Source organism: Oncorhynchus mykiss, chromosome 12, assembly GCF_013265735.2.
Source record: "Oncorhynchus mykiss isolate Arlee chromosome 12, USDA_OmykA_1.1, whole genome shotgun sequence".
In the NCBI taxonomy this organism is placed as follows: domain Eukaryota; kingdom Metazoa; phylum Chordata; class Actinopteri; order Salmoniformes; family Salmonidae; genus Oncorhynchus; species Oncorhynchus mykiss.
Window position 1 is genome coordinate 83,153,581 of NC_048576.1, and position 22,595 is coordinate 83,176,175.

The 22,595-nt window shown below is 45.0% G+C and overlaps 1 protein-coding gene across 2 annotated transcripts in view; it reads left to right on the plus strand.

The window, feature by feature from the left end:
* The window catches only part of LOC110538663 (acid-sensing ion channel 2), a 448,422-nt gene that overhangs the window by 294,272 nt on the left and 131,555 nt on the right, over positions 1-22,595 (plus strand). The window contains exon 1 of one of the 2 annotated variants that reach the window (XM_036938819.1): positions 1-916. This exon is cut by the window's left edge and continues 253 nt beyond it. The exons of the other annotated variant lie outside the window; for it this stretch is intronic. Within the exon in view, the coding sequence (XP_036794714.1) occupies positions 224-916 (693 nt within the window). The 5' untranslated portion in view covers positions 1-223. The remainder of the gene's footprint in view (positions 917-22,595) is intronic. 2 annotated transcript variants of the gene reach the window in all.

Here is a 22,595-nt window from a genome sequence, read left to right on the forward strand (position 1 = left end):
GATGGACTGAGAGGGAGAAGCCCAACAAGTAGCTAAAGAGTAAAACAGGACACCAACAACAACAAACAGAAGACACTGTAACAGAGAAAGAGAGTTAGTATGTGTGTGTGTGAGTGAGGTTGTGTGTGAGGAGCTTGTACGGATTGTGTGTAACAGCAGAGTCAGATAAGCACAAATCCAGGTGTGGATTACATCAGTGGGGATATCGGTGCCCTGGAGCTCCATGTGGGACCCAGCCCCTGAGGCCTGGCTGGGAGATGAAGCCTTTCTCTCTGTACTAGGAGCGGTGTGGGCAGCCATGGCTCTGGAGGGGCGATGTCTCCAGCGGGGATCCCCAGCCGTGGTGAGGAGAGGCTGCCGGCGCCTCCCTGCAAGGCCAGGCATGTCCTCAATCACCTCCACAATGCTGGCTGGGACACGTCTACACGGCCTCAGGCATGTGTGTGTCCCCGGTGGCTCCATAGCCCGTCGGGCCTTCTGGCTGCTGGCCCTGTGCACCTCATTGGGCCTGCTCCTATCCTGGTCCTCCAACCGCCTGCTCCACTGGCTCTCCTTCCCCACCTACACACGGATCCACACAGAGTGGGCCAAGGAGATGGCCTTCCCCACAGTCACTATCTGCAACAACAACCCAATCCGCCTCTACAAGCTCACCAAAAGTGACCTGTACTTTGCTGGCCACTGGCTGGGCCTACTGCTGGCCAACCGGACGGTGAGACCCATGGTGCTGGATTTGCTGCAGGAGGACAGCCAGGCCTGGTTCAGCAAACTGTCTGACTTCAGGCTGTTCCTGCCCCCCAGAAACTTTGAGGGCAGCAACCTGGAGTTTATGGACCGGCTGAGCCACCAGCTAGAGGAAATGCTTCTCTCCTGCAAGTACCGAGGAGAACCGTGCGGTCCCCAGAACTTCACCTCTGTAAGTCTCAGCATAGCTCCCTCTTAAATCACTTCTTCATTGACAGTTTAGCTCTGTGTGGTGGTTGAACCTCCCAGACTGTTCATCTGATTTCGCCTGTTGTCTCTCCTCTTTTCATGGAGTTTCATCTCTTTCCTTGAAGTTCACAGTAGTTAACAGCAGGGTTTGGAACCACAAAAAATGTCCAATCGTTTTGTTCTGAACAGAACCATTATTTGTTTTGTTCCATTCCACTGTTCAGACTTGCAAAAGTTCTGATTAGTTTCGAAACAAAAAAAAGTACCAGTTTATATCGTTCCTTTCTGTTCCTTTTTAAGTGTCTAAAGTAATAGTTTTTTATAACATTAGCTCAGCATTACATTTCTTTACCAATCATTGAGGATAAGGCAGCTTGCAATGGAGCGGGCAAGCTATATTTGTTTTAGCCTAGGCAGCCAATGGTAGAGTTCTCATTGGGGCTGAACATTTTAGCCCGGTCCGACCCAAGCCCGATGAGCTGAAGCCCGAGCCCAGGCCTAGTCCGACATCCCATAAATGTAATGAGCCCGAAACCTAAACGATGCCTGATTTCTAGAAAACGGACGCACCTTTCCCTAGACCATATTGCTCTTTTGTTCAAGTTAACGAGTAGACTATTCATTTACACTGGTTTTTACAACAACGTGAGATGTTGTTGGAAGCGAGCAGAGTGAGGAGAGAGTGAAAAGCCCTAGCCTTGTCTAAGAGAAGTGATGAGAGGGGAAAGCCCAACTTGAATATAATCAACAACTGTTGTATGTGGATCTCAGGGTTTATACAGTAAGACATCCATACTGTTGTATGTGGATCTCAGGGTTTACACAGTAAGACATCCATACTGTTGTATGTGGATCTCAGGGTTTATACAGTAAGACATCCATACTGTTGTATGTGGATCTCAGGGTTTATACAGTAAGACATCCATACTGTATATATCTTCAGAAATTAGACAAATGCCTCTTCTGTTGCCTGTTTTGAAGTGTGTGTTTGATTCCGTGAGCTAATTGTTTTCGTTAGATCAGATTATCTGTGATTTCTTATCATTAATTCCACATTGTTTACACTGTTCCAAACGGTCAGAAAACAAATATTTGAATAATAGCCTACCTTTACACACATGGGTCACACAGCACTCAATCCTCTCCTCCTTCTTCATCTCTTTCTTATTTTTGTTGTTGTTGTTATTATCAGAATTATAATATCATCAACAGTAGGCTTAGTTTTAAAATGAAATAAAAAGGCAGCCTTGAATAATTAAACATATAAACCTCAACATGTCAGTAACTGTGTTTAATCTTTGTAGGCAGAAAAATGAATTTCTTCCTTACAACAGACTCTCGAGGATTTCTTATTTGTTAGGTGTTGTTTACACTGTTCCAGTGTAAACAACACCTAATTTCAATATTCAAGACTCCATGTCTAACACCTGTTTGGCAGTGGCACACAGCGCTCGGCTTACCCACCTTCTTCGGGTTCTTCTTAGGATCATTATTATTATTATTATGCAGCCCATATAAGTACGAGTCAGTCAGTCATGACTTTAAATACAATCAAGCTTTTTATGTAGAAAATAAAATAACAAATGAAATGTTCTGCCTAATTAGGCCATGGCCTAGGCATTAAGGAAACAGAACAGAACACAACACAATAACACATCAATTAAACAACACTGGAGCCATGGAGTCTTGAATATTGAAATAATAAATACATGTTCTGGATTATTAGCTATAAACCAGCCTATGTCCTAATGGGTGCATGCATGTGTCACGTGAACAGAGCATGGCAGGGAAGGCACATTTAGCAAATAGGGAATATTTTTGCATTCTCAACAAATTAGGTAGCATAACTTTTCAGTCAGAGAAACAACAAGTAAGAAACTAGTGAATTACTGTAGTTAGATTGCAGCTTCAGCACCTCGGACAGCGCAATACACATGGCAGCCTGTGGCTGCTTCTGCAGCTGACAGGGAGGAGAGAGAGACAAGAGTTCAGGCTGAAATTGAGAACTCTAGTGCATGGGCGCTATCAGCTGACTAAGCTATAGTTGTTTACATGCGCCATGGACAGATAAGTGTAGGGTGCAAGATGCGACTGAAATGTTGTAGGTGGGGGGAGAGTGAGAGAGGGTGGAGGAAGAGGCTTGGCTTGAAGTGCTGGGCATAGTCTGAATTAGGCCCACAGAATTATACCTACGGAGGAGCGGCTTCTATGGAGGAACTTTGAATGTCTTTGAACTTACGAGAGTTGTCTTAAAGTTGAACCAGAGCTAGCTAGCTAACTGACAAGCTTGTGTGTATAGAGCCACACCAGAATAAAAAAAAACACATCTTAGCTTTTTGTAGTTATTTAATCCAATGTGAAATGTGAAAAACTATAGTATCCGTAACTAGCATTGAAGAAGTGAATCCATTCTTCTCTAATTAAATATCTCTCCCTAATTTCTGAATGCTTGTAGCGTCAGTAGGGTACATCATCCTAAGCTTTGAAGGGTGAAGGGCATGTTGCCTACACACACATACACTGGCAAAGATTTTCAGCTAACAGGCAGACACTGGAATATACGTTTCTGAGTGACAGAGTGAGGGCTTTGAATAGGCGCCTTTCTGCCCGGAACGTAAACTATGTTATTATTATTTTTATTTCACCTTTATTTAACCAGGTAGGCTAGTTGAGAACAAGTTCTCATTTACAACTGCGACCTGGCCAAGATAAAGCAAAGCAGTGCGACACAAACAACAACACAGGGTTACACATGGAAGAAACAAACATACAGTCAATAATACAATAGAAAATGTCTATATACAGTGTGTGCAAATAAGGTAGGATAAGGGAGGTAAGGCCATAGTGGCTAAATAAGTACAATATAGCAATTAAACACTGAAGTGATAAATGTGCAGAAGATGAGTGTGCAAGTAGAGATTCTGGGGTAGAAAGGAGCAAAATAAATGACATAAATAACAGTATGGGGATGAGGTAGTTGGATGGGCTATTTACGGATGGGCTATTTAAAAAAATATATATTTCACCTTTATTTAACCAGGTAGGCTAGTTGAGAACAAGTTCTCATTTGCAACTGCGACCTGGCCAAGATAAAGCATAGCAGTGTGAACAGACAACACAGAGTTACACATGGAGTAAACAATTAACAAGTTAATAACACAGTAGAAAAAAAAGAGAGTCTATATACATTGTGTGCAAAAGGCGTGAGGAGGTAGGCGAATAATTACAATTTTGCAGATTAACACTGGAGTGATAAATGATCAGATGGTCATCTACAGGTAGAGATATTGGTGTGCAAAAGAGCAGAAAAGTAAATAAATAAACAGTATGGGGATGAGGTAGGTAAAATTGGGTTGGCTATTTCCTGATAGACTATGTACAGCTGCAGCGATCGGATGTTTGAAGTTGGTGAGGGAGATAAAAGTCTCCAACTTCAGCGATTTTTGCAATTCGTTCCAGTCACAGGCAGCAGAGAACTGGAACGAAAGGCGGCCAAATGAGGTGTTGGCTTTAGGGATGATCAGTGAGATACACCTGCTGGAGCGCGTGCTACGGGTGGGTGTTGCCATCGTGACCAGTGAACTGAGATAAGGCGGAGCTTTACCTAGCATGGACTTGTAGATGACCTGGAGCCAGTGGGTCTGGCGACGAATATGTAGCGAGGGCCAGCCGACTAGAGCATACAGGTCGCAGTGGTGGGTGGTATAAGGTGCTTTAGTAACAAAACGGATGGCACTGTGATAAACTGCATCCAGTTTGCTGAGTAGAGTGTTGGAAGCTATTTTGTAGATGACATCGCCGAAGTCGAGGATCGGTAGGATAGTCAGTTTTACTAGGGTAAGTTTGGCGACGTGAGTGAAGGAGGCTTTGTTGCGGAATAGAAAGCAGACTCTAGATTTGATTTTAGATTGGAGATGTTTGATATGAGTCTGGAAGGAGAGTTTACAGTCTAGCCAGACACCTAGGTACTATTAGATGTCCACATATTCTAGGTCGGAACCATCCAGGGTGGTGCTGCTAGTCGGGCGTGCGGGTGCAGGCAGCGAACGGTTTAAAAGCATGCATTTGGTTTTACTAGCGTTTAAGGGCAGTTGGAGGCCACGGAAGGAGTGTTGTATGGCAGTGAAGCTCGTTTGGAGGTTAGATAGCACAGTGTCCAAGGACGGGCCGGAGGTATACAGAATGGTGTTGTGTGCGTAGAGGTGGATCAGGGAATCGCTCGCAGGAAGAGCAACATCATTGATATATACAGAGAAAAGAGTCGGCCCGAGAATTGAACCCTGTGGCACCCCCATAGGGACTGCCAGAGGACCGGACAGCGTGCCCTCCGATTTGACACACGGTCTGCAAAGTAGTTGGTGAACCAGGCAAGGCAGTCATCAGAAAAACCGAGGCTACTGAGTCTGCCGATAAGAATATGGTGATTGACAGAGTCGAAAGCCTTGGCAAGGTCGATGAAGACGGCTGCACAGTACTGTCTTTTATCAATGGCGGTTATGATATCGTTTAGTACCTTGAGCGTGGCTGAGGTGCACCCGTGACCGGCTCGGAAACCAGATTTTACAGCGGAGAAGGTACGGTGGGATTCGAGATGGTCAGTGACCTGTTTGTTGACTTGGCTTTCAAAGACCTTAGATAGGCAGGGCAGGATGGATATAGGTCTGTAACAGTTTGGGTCCAGGGTGTCTCCCCCTTTGAAGAGGGGGATGACTGCGGCAGCTTTCCAATCCTTGGGGATCTCAGAGGGGGTTGCGACAATGGCGCAGATAGTTTCAAAAATAGAGGGTCCAGATTTTCAAGCCCAGCTGATTTGTACGGGTCCAGGTTTTGCAGCTCTTTCAGAACATCTGCTATCTGGATTTGGGTAAAGGAGAACCTGGAGAGGCTTGGGGGGGGGGCGGAGCTGTTGGCCGAGGTTGGAGTAGCCAGGAGGAAGGCATGGCCAGCCGTTGAGAAATGCTTGTTGAAGTTTTCAATAATCATGGATTTATCGGTGGTGACCGTGTTACCTAGCCTTAGTGCAGTGGGCAGCTGGGAGGAGGTGCTCTTGTTCTCCATGGACTTCATGGGCTATGTACAGGTGCAGTGATATGTGAGCTGCTCTGACAGCTGGTGCTTAAAGCTAGTGAGGGAGATATGAGTCTCCAGTTTCCGTGATTTTTGCAGTTCGTTCCTGTCATTGGCAGCAGAGAACTGGAAGGAACGGCGGCCAAAGGAGGAATTGGCTTTGGGGGTGACCAGTGAGATTGCGTGCTACGGGTGGGTGCTGCTATGGTGACCAGTGAGCTGAGATAAGGTGGGGCTTTACCTATCAAAGACTTATTGATGACCTGAAGCCAGTGGGTTTGGCGACGAATATGAAGCGAGAGCATACAGGTCGCAGTGGTGGGTTGTATATGAGGCTTTGGTGAAAAAACGGATGACGCTGTGATAGACTGCATCCAATTTGCTGAGTAAAGTGTTGGAGGCTTTTTTGTAAATGACATCGCCAAAGTCAAGGATTGGTAGAATAGTCAGTTTTACGAGGGTATGTTTGGCAGCATGAGTGAAGGATGCTTTGTTGCGAAATAGAAAGCCGATTCTAGATGTAATTTTGGATTGGAGATGCTTAATGTGATGTAATGTAATTAATGTAATTAACCGGTTCCCATGCTTTTAAAATAACGCTTCTGTTCCGGAACAGTATAGATCACTTCTTTCCCGGTTCTGATTCTGTTCCTCAATTATTATTATTTTTTTTAAAACATAATAATAATCTGGTTTTAGGTTCAGGGACGTTTTCGGTTCTATTCCCTGAACCGGTTCCAACTCCTGGTTCACAGTCACACCCTTTTACCAGTTTTTTTTGTCCTTAAACGCTGTCCTGGAACTCTAGAACCAAGGTAGGCTATTATTATTTATCTATATTTATTTTCATCCCTGTCTTTTGAGCTTTTGAATTTATCCATCTGGACTAGTTGTACTTAGTACTTTGCTTTGTTTAGTATTTACTAACTGTCGAGGAAAAACTAATTCCAAGGATCAGGCAGAGCTCATTTTCCAGTTTATAAGAGTTTTATTCAAGCAATTTCCAGGAAGTTCCCTCTCAGGATAAAGCCAGAGCGTAACTTGATTATTTACAAATCACAGTCGTTACGTACTTTATCTACACAAAGAGCTGTTTACCCCTCCTAGAGGGAGGTAAGCTTACAATATAGATAAGGGGTAATTATCTCTACTCCCTTAAAGCATTAAAACAAATAAAAGCGGGTTCTAACCTGTTCTCACAGACTATGTGTCAAAGATAGGCGAGTGATAAGATCTTTAGAACCTACAAAGACAGAACAAGAATCAGACTGTTTAGGCATGTAGGGCCCCAGAGATAAGGGCCAATAACAAATCTCTCCTTTGTGGGGTATATGAAGAGGTTACTGAACAGCAGGGACAATTCCCAGTGAAAAACACTATTCAGCTCAAGCATTTTCATAGAATTTAGATTGTAACAAAACCATTTTGCCCCCACATAACTGTTACCCAGTATTCGCTTTGTACAATATTTACTTATACTGAGCTAAAATATAAATGCAACATGCAACAATTCCAATGATTTTACGGAGTTACATTTCATACTGTATAAGGAAATCAGTCAATTGAAATGAATTCATTAGGCCCTAATCTATGGATTTCACATGACTAGGTAGGGGCGCAACCATGGGTGGGCCAGGGAAGGCATAGGCCCACCCACTGGGGAGCCAGGCCCAGCCAATCAGAATCAGATTTTCCCAACAAAGGGGCTTTATTACAGACAGACTCCTCAGTTTCATCAGCTGTTGGGGCGGCTGGTCTCAGACGATCCCGCAGGTGAAAAAGCTGGATGTGAAGGTCCTGGGCTGGCTTGCTTACACGTGGTCTGCGGTTGTGAGGCCGGTTGGACGAACTGCCAAATTCTCTAAAACGATGTTGGAGGCGGCTTATGGTAGAGACATTGACATTAAATTACCTGGTAACAGCTCTGATGGACATTCCTACAGTCAGCATGTCAATTGCACACTCCCTCAAAACTTGAGACATCTGTGGAATTGTGTTGTGTGACAAAACTGCACATCTTAGAGTGGCCTTTTATTTTCCCCAGCACAAGGTGCACCTGTGTAATGATCATGCTGTTTATTCAGCTTCTTGATACGCCACACCTGTCAGGTGGATGGATTATCTTGGCAACAGGGATGTAAACAAATTTGTGCACAACATTTGAGAGAAATTATTTTTTTGTACATTCTGGGATCTTTTATTTCAGCTCATGAAAAATGGGACCAACACTTTACATGTTGCGTTTATATTTTTGTTCAGTATAGTATCTGCTCTGTTTATTGTAGTTTCTTCCATGCTCGTTAGGGCCTGTTCATGGTTCTGTTGATTAGAGTTGGGCATTACTGTTGAGCCATGTGGTGGCCTTGGCCTGGGAGCCATTTCATATCACAAGGTACAGTCTCTATTGCCAGCCCCATGAGAACTGTACTGCCTGTCTCTCTCCGTCTCTGTCGCTCTCTCTATCTCTCTCTCTCTCTCCGTGTGTGTGTGTGTGTGTGTGTCGGCTTCTCATGGTGCTGTGACAGTGACAGATGTTTTCTCTGAGGTGACACAAATACTCAAACACTCTTTGAAATGTTATTTTTGCATTTCATTTTTCTCTTCTTATCTCCCTCCATTGGCCTTAGAGCCTGTAAAACTCACTGGAGAACAGAAAGGGTGTCAAATGAAGGTGATGCGTGCAGTACTGTGTTTGTGAAGACAGAGTGTATGTGCCCGTGTGTTCATGTGGGACTACTGCCACAGTCCTCACTGATGTGTAAATCATTATAGCACAAGTTGTAGGCTCTCAGCCACTCTCACTTCACTTTACATGTTGAGCAGCTGTGCATTAAAACCTACTAACAGAGCAATATTAACCTCCACCCCTTCAATAAATACATTTGAATGAGTGCAAAGCAGTGGTCTCACTCTTCATGCTCCTTCATGGCCCCATTGAGTTGGTCAGCTTTGTGTCCATGGCTTCATAGAAATGGATGACTTTCATTAAGTTTAAACACAGCGTCCGATCAGCACTAGCGCTGTAATGATCCTGCTATCAGTACTCTGTATCGGCGGCCTCCCAGTCCGGAACAGGACGAGGAGCAGAGCAGCACGCCGTCAAACAATGTGCTACTTAATCAGAAACATGCCCTCAGGCCAAGGCCCTGTAATAATGTTTCAAACCAATCTCAGTCATCTGGAGTGAGGTGCTCATCCTGATTGCAACACAGACATCAATTTATTTAGGATTCTCACCATGGTGGCTCCTGAAGTTTTGTGACTGAGCAATCTATACAGGGTATAGACAGCATATACAGACAGGGTATAGACAGGGTGCAGACAGGGTATAGACAGGGTGCAGACAGGGTGCAGACAGGGTATAGACAGGGTGTAGACAGGGTGTAGACAGGGTGCAGACAGGGTGTAGACAGGGGGTAGACAGGGTATAGGCAGCATATACAGACAGGGTGCAGACAGGGTGTAGACATGATGCAGACAGGGTGTAGACAGGGTGCAGACAGGTTATAGACAGCATATACAGACAGGGTGTAGACAGGGTGCAGACAGGGTATAGACAGGGTGTAGACAGGGTGTAGACAGGGTGCAGACAGGGTGTGGACAGGGTGCAGACAGGGTGTAGACAGGGTGTAGACAGGGTAGAGACAGGGTGTAGACAGGGTGCAGACATGATGTAGACAGGGTGTAGACAGGGTGCAGACAGGGTATAGACAGAGTATAGACAGCATATACAGACAGGGTGCAGACAGGTTGTAGACAGGGTGTAGACAGGGTGTAGACATGATGCAGACAGGGTGTAGACAGGGTGTAGACAGGGTGTGGACAGGGTATAGACAGAGTATAGACAGCATATACAGACAGGGTGTAGACAGGTTGTAGACAGGGTGGTGGACAGGGTGTGGACAGTATGCAGACAGGGTGTAGACAGGGTGTAGACAGGGTGCAGACAGGGTGTAGACATGATGCAGACAGGGTGTAGACAGGGTGCAGACAGGTTATAGACAGCATATACAGACAGGGTGTAGACAGGGTGCAGACAGGGTATAGACAGGGTGTAGACAGGGTGTAGACAGGGTGCAGACAGGGTGTGGACAGGGTGCAGACAGGGTGTAGACAGGGTGTAGACAGGGTAGAGACAGGGTGTAGACAGGGTGCAGACATGATGTAGACAGGGTGTAGACAGGGTGCAGACAGGGTATAGACAGAGTATAGACAGCATATACAGACAGGGTGCAGACAGGTTGTAGACAGGGTGTAGACAGGGTGTAGACATGATGCAGACAGGGTGTAGACAGGGTGTAGACAGGGTGTGGACAGGGTATAGACAGAGTATAGACAGCATATACAGACAGGGTGTAGACAGGTTGTAGACAGGGTGGTGGACAGGGTGTGGACAGTATGCAGACAGGGTGTAGACAGGGTGTAGACAGGGTGCAGACAGGGTGTAGACAGGGTGTGGACAGGGTGCAGACAGGGTGTAGACAGGGTGTAGACAGGGTGCAGACAGGGTGTAGACAGGGTGCAGACAGGGTGCAGACAGGGTGTAGACAGGGTGCATACAGGGTGTAGACAGGGTATAGACAGGGTGTAGACATGGTATATAGACAGGGTATATAGACAGGGTGTATAGACAGGGTATAGACATAGTATAGATGGGGTGTAGACATGGTATATAGACAGGGTATAGACAGGGTGTAGACATGGTATATAGACAGGGTATAGATGACTTCAAGCCAGTTCTCTCAGGATGTAAGTGGCTGTGTTTGATTTTGACTTTGTATATGTGCAGTGTCCGTTACAGTCAGACTGTGTGAAGATGTTCGTTACAGTCAGAGTGTGTGAAGATGTCCGTTACAGTGAGACTGTGTGAAGATGTCCATTACAGTCAGACTGTGTGAAAATGTCCGTTACAGTGAGACTGTGTGAAGATGTCCGTTACAGTCAGACTGTGTGAAGATGTCCGTTACAGTGAGACTGTGTGAAGATGTCCGTTACAGTCAGACTGTGTGAAGATGTCCGTTACAGTGAGACTGTGTGAAGATGTCCGTTACAGTCAGAATGTGTGAAGACGTCCGCTACAGTCAGACTGTGTGAAGATGTCCGTTACAGTGAGACTGTGTGAAGATGTCCGTTACAGTCAGAATGTGTGAAGATGTTCGTTACAGTCAGAGTGTGTGAAGATGTCCGTTACAGTCAGACTGTGTGAAGATGTCCGCTACAGTCAGACTGTGTGAAGATGTCCGTTACAGTCAGAATGTGTGAAGATGTCCGTTACAGTCAGAATGTGTGAAGATGTCCGTTACAGTCAGACTGTGTGAAGATGTCCGTTACAGTCAGAATGTGTGAAGATGTCCGTTACAGTCAGAATGTGTGAAGATGTCCGTTACAGTCAGAATGTGTGAAGATGTCCGTTACAGTGAGACTGTGTGAAGATGTCCGTTACAGTCAGACTGTGTGAAGATGTCCGTTACAGTCAGACTGTGTGAAGATGTCCGTTACAGTCAGAATGTGTGAAGACGTCCGCTACAGTCAGACTGTGTGAAGATGTCCGTTACAGTGAGACTGTGTGAAGATGTCCGTTACAGTCAGACTGTGTGAAGATGTCCGTTACAGTGAGACTGTGTGAAGATGTCAGAATGTGTGAAGACGTCCGCTACAGTCAGACTGTGTGAAGATGTCCGTTACAGTCAGAATGTGTGAAGATGTCCGTTACAGTGAGACTGTGTGAAGATGTCCGTTACAGTCAGAATGTGTGAAGATGTTCGTTACAGTCAGAGTGTGTGAAGATGTCCGTTATAGTCAGAGTGTGTGAAGATGTCCGTTACAGTCAGACTGTGTGAAGATGTCCGTTACAGTCAGAATGTGTGAAGATGTTCGTTACAGTGAGACTGTGTGAAGATGTCCGTTACAGTCAGAATGTGTGAAGATGTTCGTTACAGTCAGAATGTGTGAAGATGTCCGTTACAGTCAGAATGTGTGAAGATGTCCGTTACAGTCAGAGTGTGTGAAGATGTCCATTACAGTTAGACTGTGTGAAGATGTCCGTTACAGTCAGACTGTGTGAAGATGTCCGCTACAGTCAGACTGTGTGAAGATGTCCGTTACAGTGTGACTGTGTGAAGATGTTCGTTACAGTGAGACTGTGTGAAGATGTCCATTACAGTCAGACTGTGTGAAGATGTCCGTTACAGTGAGACTGTGTGAAGATGTTCGTTACAGTGAGACTGTGTGAAGATGTCCGCTACAGTCAGACTGTGTGAAGATGTTCGTTACAGTGAGACTGTGTGAAGATGTCCATTACAGTCAGAATGTGTGAAGATGTCCGTTACAGTCAGAATGTGTGAAGATGTCCGTTACAGTGAGACTGTGTGAAGATGTCCGTTACAGTCAGAATGTGTGAAGATGTTCGTTACAGTGAGACTGTGTGAAGATGTCCGTTACAGTCAGACTGTGTGAAGATGTCCGTTACAGTCAGAATGTGTGAAGATGTCCGTTACAGTCAGAATGTGTGAAGATGTCCGTTACAGTGAGACTGTGTGAAGATGTCCGTTACAGTCAGACTGTGTGAAGATGTCCGTTACAGTGAGACTGTGTGAAGATGTCCGCTACAGTCAGACTGTGTGAAGATGTCCGTTACAGTGTGACTGTGTGAAGATGTCCGTTACAGTCAGACTGTGTGAAGATGTCCGTTACAGTGTGACTGTGTGAAGTTGTCCGTTACAGTCAGACTGTGTGAAGATGTCCGCTACAGTCAGACTGTGTGAAGATGTCCGCTACAGTCAGACTGTGTGAAGATGTCCACTACAGTCAGACTGTGTGAAGATGTCCGCTACAGTCAGACTGTGTGAAGATGTCCGTTACAGTGAGACTGTGTGAAGATGTCCGTTACAGTCAGAATGTGTGAAGATGTCCGTTACAGTCAGACTGTGTGAAGATGTTCGTTACAGTGAGACTGTGTGAAGATGTCCGTTACAGTGAGACTGTGTGAAGATGTCCGTTACAGTCAGACTGTGTGAAGATGTCCGCTACAGTCAGACTGTGTGAAGATGCCAATCTGCAGTCACTGTTTAGTCTCTTAATTTCTGCGTCTGTTTCTCTTTGTGTCCACAGAGCGTTGTGCCTGGATTGAGTTGTGTTGGTTGTATCGGTGGTGTGGGTGTCGTTCTTTGTATGCACAGTATGTAGCATTGAGCCGTGGTTGAGTTGTATTGTAAGGGTGGTGGGTGTGTTTCTCAGCTGGCTGTGTGTTTAAGCCTACTGTACAGTAGTGATTGATCTCAGTCTCCTGAGCCAGTGGGATTCCAGTGAGGCCTTCCTCTCTCCTCTCCATCCACTGTTATAACACAGGAGGAAGCCTGATGTGATGTCTGTAACTAGCCCCCTCAGTGTCAGTGTGCACATCTCATTAGACCCTCAGTGCATCAGCAAAAGGCTTCCCTCAGGCCAAATCATTACCACTGAGTTCAGAATACTGTCACTGGAAGAATGACATGATGTGTCAATGATAATGAGCTTCCTTCCACATATACAGTATGAGTCAATGTGTGTGTGTGTGTTGTTATATATATATATATATATATATATATATATATATATATATATATATATATATATATATATATATAGCGAGAGAGAGAGAGAGAGAGAGAGAGAGAGAGAGAGAGAGAGAGAGAGAAAGAGAGAGATGGTAGCAATAGGGTAGTATGGTAGTGAATTTAAATGAGGGACCATAATTCTGCCCAAACTCCTGCGGTAGCCTCCCTTGTGCCAAATCTATCACAGTGAACAGGAGCTACGGGACAGCTCCCTGATCAATAAATCCATTAGATGTTTGCTATAGTTTATGGAGGTCCATTTCCCTCTCCCCCTCAGCCTTACATCACAGACAGAAATATACACTGAACCAAACCACACTATTCCCCACTTCATTGTCAAGGATTACTGAGTGATTTTTCTGCCATTGAAATCCCTGAGTGGGCCACTTTAGCCTTTTTTTGTGCCGCCTATGTCCAAACAGTGGCTAAAAAAGTGAATGTCAAGCCCTGCACATTGACTCATACCGTATGTGTGGAAGGAAGCTCATTGCCATTCACTCCCAGGGCTCTATTTTCATCTGGCATTAATTCAGCACACTCGCAATATCTGACGTGGGAGCCTCTAAAGTTCAGCCACACCCATTTCCACGCCCCCCTGCCACGCCCACCCACCTAAGCCCCTTTTTGATCCAGAAGAAATGCTGGTGATCACAGACCCATAACCCAATAAACTCCCAGATGGCCTTAGCATCCCCCAAATGATGATGTGTATCATACCTGATCAAAGCTGTGCAGACGTAGTAGATAATCCATTCCCTACTGTATATCACATGTACAGATCTATACCCTACCTAACCAAGCCCCTGTGTGAAACAGATGTGGCACCTCAGATGATACATTCAAACAATGCTCAGAGATGGAGATTACTAGCCAATCAAGCACTCTCAGCAGGACATATAACACTTCTGCCTTGCCTAACCACTATAATCTATCAGCTATGTCCCTGGAGAAATCTTAGAACCACGTTAACTTATTAACAGCTTTGCTGCTAGGTGTGCTGCTGCACTGTGTGTGTGTGTGTGTGTGTGTGTGTGTGTGTGTGTGTGTGTGTGTGTGTGTGTGTGTGTGTGTGTGTGTGTAGCAAAGGCCTATATGATTGAGTTAGTTATCGGTGTAGACTTGAATCGATTTTTCCTCATTGCAAGCCATTTTTCCATAATATTTCTTAATGGTGTGATGTTAGGCTTTGTGGATAATTAATTTTATAGAGGCAGGGTAAACTCACAGTGCCTCAGAGTGATCTATGTTCTAGATGGAGAAATGAAAGCCCACATTCACTGAGTGGATTGCCATGAAGTCACAAAGTTACCTCAGTCACAAATAATCTGCCTTTTCTCTTCCAGTACCTTGAATAAGCTCTTGCTTTGCACTGCACCCCAAGTCTAACCTCAAACAATATAATTTCTTCTAACCTTTTTGTGTGCAAATGTGAGCTTGGTTTTTCACATCTCTTATGAAGCCTACTGTTGCCACTGTTTCTTTGTATAGCAGAAAGCTTCCTCTACCTGTTGTTTCCCAGACCAAGTCAATCACCTCTCTGTTTAGACATGAAGGCAGTGTGAGGTGAGTGACATGGCCCTGTTTAGACATGAAGGCAGTGTGAGGTGATTGACATGGCCCTGTTTAGACATGAAGGCAGTGTGAGGTGAGTGACATGGCCCTGTTTAGACAAGAAGGCAGTGTGAGGTGAGTGACATGGCCCTGTTTGGACATGAAGGCAGTGTGAGGTGAGTGACATGGCCCTGTTTAGACAAGAAGGCAGTGTGAGGTGATTGACATGGCCCTGTTTGGACATGAAGGCAGTGTGAGGTGATTGACATGGCCCTGTTTAGACAAGAAGGCAGTGTGAGGTGATTGACATGGCCCTGTTTAGACATGAAGGCAGTGTGAGGTGAGTGACATGGCCCTGTTTAGACATGAAGGCAGTGTGAGGTGATTGACATGGCCCTGTTTGGACATGAAGGCAGTGTGAGGTGATTGACATGTCCCTGTTTGGACATGAAGGCAGTGTGAGGTGATTGACATGTCCCTGTTTAGACATGAAGGCAGTGTGAGGTGATTGACATGTCCCTGTTTAGACATGAAGGCAGTGTGAGGTGAGTGACATGGCCCTGTTTAGACATGAAGGCAGTGTGAGGTGATTGACATGTCCCTGTTTAGACATGAAGACAGTGTGAGGTGATTGACATGGCCCTGTTTAGACATGAAGACAGTGTGAGGTGAGTGACATGGCCCTGTTTAGACATGAAGGCAGTGTGAGGTGATTGACATGGCCCTGTTTAGACATGAAGGCAGTGTGAGGTGATTGACATGGCCCTGTTTGGACATGAAGGCAGTGTGAGGTGAGTGACACGGCCCTGTTTAGACATGAAGGCAGTGTGAGGTGATTGACATGGCCCTGTTTGGACATGAAGGCAGTGTGAGGTGATTGACATGGCCCTGTTTAGACATGAAGGCAGTGTGAGGTGATTGACATGGCCCTGTTTGGACATGAAGGCAGTGTGAGGTGATTGACATGTCCCTGTTTGGACATGAAGGCAGTGTGAGGTGATTGACATGTCCCTGTTTGGACATGAAGGCAGTGTGAGGTGATTGACATGGCCCTGTTTGGACATGAAGGCAGTGTGAGGTGAGTGACATGGCCCTGTTTAGACATGAAGGCAGTGTGAGGTGATTGACATGGCCCTGTTTAGACATGAAGGCAGTGTGAGGTGATTGACATGTCCCTGTTTGGACATGAAGGCAGTGTGAGGTGATTGACATGGCCCTGTTTGGACATGAAGGCAGTGTGAGGTGATTGACATGGCCCTGTTTGGACATGAAGGCAGTGTGAGGTGATTGACATGTCCCTGTTTGGACATGAAGGCAGTGTGAGGTGATTGACATGGCCCTGTTTGGACATGAAGGCAGTGTGAGGTGATTGACATGGCCCTGTTTGGACATGAAGGCAGTGTGAGGTGAGTGACATGGCCCTGTTTAGACATGAAGGCATTGTGAGGTGAGTGACATGGCCCTGTTTAGACATGAAGGCAGTGTGACGTGAGTGACATGGCCCTGTTTAGACATGAAGGCAGTGTGAGGTGAGTGACATGGCCCTTGTTGGACATGAAGACAGTGTGAGGTGATTGACATGGCCCTGTTTGGACAAAGCTAGTCCAGTTACCATGGGGCCTGGGAGAGCAAGCGATGGCATTTAAAAAACACCTGGTTAAGAAAGCCAAGCTCTCCTTTGGTCTTTCGTCATTGACCTTTCAGTGGGGCGCTGTACAACACACCATAAACTATTGATCTTGCCTAGAGTAAACAACGCTGCCAGTCAGGGGGAGCTGTAGCTCCAGCAGCCCCCGTCCACAGCAATCTCATTAACACAGCAAGCCCTCTGTCCTCCATGCCCAGCCCCCAATTTTCATCTGGAAAATAGAGACACAGAAGTGCTCTGAGATCACCAGGTCCAGCTGCCTGCCTGCCGTCTAGCTAATAGTAAAATCTATACCATTGACATGTGTTACAGCCGGCGTGATGCTCAGGCTGCTGGTCATTAATATGCTAGTAGGAGTGATGCTCAGGCTGCTGGTCATTAATATGCTAGTAGGAGTGATGCTCAGGCTGCTGGTCATTTATATGCTAGTAGAAGTGATGCTCAGGCTGCTGATCATTTATATGTTAGTAGGAGTGATGCTCAGGCTGCTGGTCATTTATATGCTAGTAGAAGTGATGCTCAGGCTGCTGGTCATTTATATGCTAGTAGGAGTGATGCTCAGGCTGCTGGTCATTTATATGCTAGTAGAAGTGATGCTCAGGCTGCTGGTCATTTATATGCTAGTAGAAGTGATGCTCAGGCTGCTGATCATTTATATGCTAGTAGGAGTGATGCTCAGGCTGCTGGTCATTTATATGCTAGTAGGAGTGATGCTCAGGCTGCTGATCATTTATATGCTAGTAGGAGTGATGCTCAGGCTGCTGATCATTTATATGCTAGTAGGAGTGATGCTCAGGCTGCTGGTCATTAATATGCTAGTAGGAGTGATGCTCAGGCTGCTGGTCATTTATATGCTAGTAGGAGTGATGCTCAGGCTGCTGATCATGTATATGCTAGTAGGAGTGATGCTCAGGCTGCTGGTCATTTATATGCTAGTAGGAGTGATGCTCAGGCTGCTGATCATTTATATGCTAGTAGGAGTGATGCTCAGGCTGCTGATCATGTATATGCTAGTAGGAGTGATGCTCATGCTGGTCATTTATATGCTAGTAGAAGTGATGCTCAGGCTGCTGGTCATTTATATGCTAGTAGGAGTGATGCTCAGGCTGCTGATCATTTATATGCTAGTAGGAGTGATGCTCAGGCTGCTGGTCATTTATATGCTAGTAGAAGTGATGCTCAGGCTGCTGGTCATTTATATGCTAGTAGGAGTGATGCTCAGGCTGCTGATCATTTATATGCTAGTAGGAGTGATGCTCAGGCTGCTGGTCATTAATATGCTAGTAGGAGTGATGCTCAGGCTGCTGATCATTTATATGCTAGTAGGAGTGATGCTCAGGCTGCTGGTCATTAATATGCTAGTAGGAGTGATGCTCAGGCTGCTGGTCATTTATATGCTAGTAGGAGTGATGCTCAGGCTGCTGGTCATTTATATGCTAGTAGAAGTGATGCTCAGGCTGCTGGTCATTTATATGCTAGTAGGAGTGATGCTCAGGCTGCTGGTCATTTATATGCTAGTAGATGTGATGCTCAGGCTGCTGGTCATTTATATGCTAGTAGAAGTGATGCTCAGGCTGCTGATCATTTATATGCTAGTAGGAGTGATGCTCAGGCTGCTGGTCATTTATATGCTAGTAGGAGTGATGCTCAGGCTGCTGATCATTTATATGCTAGTAGGAGTGATGCTCAGGCTGCTGATCATTTATATGCTAGTAGGAGTGATGCTCAGGCTGCTGGTCATTAATATGCTAGTAGGAGTGATGCTCAGGCTGCTGGTCATTTATATGCTAGTAGGAGTGATGCTCAGGCTGCTGATCATGTATATGCTAGTAGGAGTGATGCTCAGGCTGGTCATTTATATGCTAGTAGAAGTGATGCTCAGGCTGCTGGTCATTTATATGCTAGTAGGAGTGATGCTCAGGCTGCTGATCATTTATATGCTAGTAGGAGTGATGCTCAGGCTGCTGGTCATTTATATGCTAGTAGAAGTGATGCTCAGGCTGCTGGTCATTTATATGCTAGTAGGAGTGATGCTCAGGCTGCTGATCATTTATATGCTAGTAGGAGTGATGCTCAGGCTGCTGGTCATTAATATGCTAGTAGGAGTGATGCTCAGGCTGCTGATCATTTATATGCTAGTAGAAGTGATGCTCAGGCTGCTGGTCATTTATATGCTAGTAGGAGTGATGCTCAGGCTGCTGGTCATTTATATGCTAGTAGAAGTGATGCTCAGGCTGCTGGTCATTTATATGCTAGTAGGAGTGATGCTCAGTCTGCTGATAATTTATATGCTAGTAGGAGTGATGCTCATTCTGCTGATAATTTATATGCTAGTAGGAGTGATGCTCAGGCTGCTGATCATTTATATGCTAGTAGGAGTGATGCTCAGGCTGCTGGTCATTAATATCTCATATCATAACTCTCTTCTCTGTATACATCAATGAGGTCGCTCTTGCTGCTGGTGAGTCTCTGATCCACCTCTATGCAGACGACACCATTCTGTATACTTCTGGCCCTTCTTTGGACACTGTGTTAACAACCCTCCAGGAAAGCTTCAATGCCATACAACTCTCCTTCCGTGGCCTACAATTGCTCTTAAATACGTAATAAGTAAAACTAAATGCATGCTCTTCAACCGATCGCTGCCTGCACCTGCCCGCCTGTCCAACATCACTACTCTGGACGGCTCTGACTTAGAATACGTGGACAACTACAAATACTTTGGTGTCTGGTTAGGCTGTAAACTCTCCTTCCAGACCCATATCAAACATATCCAATCCAAAGTTAAATCTAGAATTGGCTTCCTATTTCGCAACAAAGCATCCTTCACTCATGCTGCCAAACATACCCTTGTAAAACTGACCATCCTACCAATCCTCGACTTTGGCGATGTCATTTACAAAATAGCCTCCAATACCCTACTCAACAAATTGGATGCAGTCTATCACAGTGCAATCCGTTTTGTCACCAAAGCCCCATATACTACCCACCATTGCGACCTGTACACTCTCGTTGGCTGGCCCTCGCTTCATACTTGTCGCCAAACCCACTGGCTCCCTGTCATCTACAAGACCCTGCTAGGTAAAGTCCCCCCTTATCTCAGCTCGCTGGTCACCATAGCATCTCTCACCTGTAGCACACGCTCCAGCAGGTATATCTCTCTAGTCACCCCCAAAACCAATTCTTTCTTTGGCCGCCTCTCCTTCCAGTTCTCTGCTGCCAATGACTGGAACGAACTACAAAAATCTCTGAAACTGGAAACACTTATCTCCCTCACTAGCTTTAAGCACCAACTGTCAGAGCAGCTCACAGATTACTGCACCTGTACATAGCCCACCTATAATTTAGCCCAAACAACTACCTCTTTCCCTACTGTATTTAATTTATTTATCTATTTTGCTACTTTGCACCCCATAATTTTTATTTCTACTTTGCACATTATTCCATTGCAAATCTACCATTCCAGTGTTTTACTTGCTATATTGTATTTAATTTGCCACCATGGCCTTTTTTTGCCTTTACCTCCCTTATCTCACCTCATTTGCTCACATCGTACTTGTTTATACTGTATTATTGACTGTATGTTTGTTTTACTCCATGAGTAACTCTGTGTCGTTGTATGTGTCGAACTGCTTTGCTTTATCTTGGCCAGGTCGCAATTGTAAATGAGAACTTGTTCTCAACTTGCTTACCTGGTTAAATAAAGGTGAAATAAATCAAATAAAATATGCTAGTAGGAGTGATGCTCAGGCTGCTGGTCATTTATATGCTAGTAGAAGTTGATAACAAACTATAGTTTTGGCAAGTCGGTTAGGACATCTACTTTGTGCATGACACAAGTAATTTTTCCAACAATTGTTTACAGACAGATTATTTAACTTATAATTCACTGTATCACAATTCTAGTGAGTCAGAGGTTTTACATACACGAAGTTGACTGTGCCTTTAAACAGTTTGAGAAATTCCAGAAAATTATGTCATGGCTTTAGAAGCTTCTGATAGGCTAATTGACATCATTTGAGTCGTTTGGAGGTGGACCTGTGGCTGTATGTCAAGGCCTACCTTCAAACTCAGTGCCTCTTTGCTTGACATCATGGGAAAATCAAAAGAAAATCAGCCAAGACCTCAGAAAATAAATTGTAGACCTCCACAAGTCTGGTTCATCCTTGGGAGCAATTTCCGAACATCTGAAGGGACCACGTTCATCTGCACAAACAATAGTACGCAAGTGTATACACCGTGGGACCACGCAGCCGTCATACCGCTCAGGAAGGAGACGCGTTCTGTCTCCTAGAGATTAACGTACTTTGGTGCGAAAAGTGCAAATAAATCCCAGAACAACATGAAAGGACATTCTGAAGATGCTGGAGGAAACAGGTACAAAAGTATAGATATCCAGAGTAAAATGAGTCCTATATCAACGTAACTTGAAAGGCCGCTCAGCAGGGAAGAAGCCACTGCTCCAAAACCGCCACAAAAAAGCCAGACTATGGTTTGCAACTGCACATGGGGACAAAGATTGTACTTTTTGGAGAAATGTCCTCTGGTCTGATGAAACAAAAATAGAACTGTTTGGCCACAATGACCATCGTTATGTTTGGAGGAAAAAGGGGGATGCTTGCAAGCCGAAGAACACCATCCCGACCGTGAAGCACGGGGGTGGCAGCATCATGTTGTGTGGGTGCTTTGCTGCAGGAGGGACTGGTGCACTTCACAAAAGCAGGAGGGACTGGTGCACTTCACAAAATAGATGGCATCATGAGGGGAAATTATGTGGATATGTTGAAGCAACATCTCAAGACATCAGTCAGGAAGTTAAAGCTTGGTCGCAAATGGGTCTTCCAAATGGACAATGACCCCAAGCATACTTCCAACGTTGTGGAAAAATGGCTTAAGGACAACAAAGTCAAGGTATTGGAGTGGCCATCACAAAGCCCTGACCTCAATCCTATAGAAAATATGTTGGCAGAACTGAAAAAGCGTGTGCGAGCAAGGAGGCCTACAAACCTGACACAGTTACAACAGCTCTGTAAGGAGGAATGGGCCAAAATTCACCCAATTTATTGTGGGAAGCTTGTAGAAGAATACCCAAAATGTTTGACCCAAGTTAAACAATTTAAAGGCAATGCTACCAAATAATAATTCAGTGTATGTAAACTTCTGACCCACTGGGAATGTGATGAAATAAATAATTCTCTCTACTATTATTCTGACATTTCACATTCTTATAATAAAGTGGTGATCCTAACTGACCTAAAACAGGGAATTTTTACTAGGATTAAATGTCAGGAATTGTGAAAAACTGAGTTTAAATGTATTTGGCTAAGGTGTATGTAAACTTCCGACTTCAACTGTATATGCTAGTAGGAGTGCAGACTGCTATAGTAAACCAGCACTACCACCACAGGCTGTCTGACAACACCCCCAGCCCTTTGATAACTATCACCTTAATCTCCTCAGATGCAAAACGATTTGAATTCAGATGGGAAAATGAAACGTTGTTGGTATTCATAAGGTCATGTCTATGCAAAGCCCCCAGTACTCCTAAAAGGTTAGTGTTGGAATGGAAGACTAATGGACGGTGTTCTCCTCTATGAATATCATTCGCTGTCTTCATCTGATCTCTCCTCAGCTACACCCAGCCGGAGTCATGCTTGACCTGCTTCACATGTTCATGCACACTATCTGAACAGTGGCGCACTCCAGCGTTGAGTCGAGGTTGAGCTTTCCAGAAAGAGAGATCGAGGTTACTGTTAAGTGAACAACATGGAGAAGATCCAAGGTCTCTTCTCTCCCACACC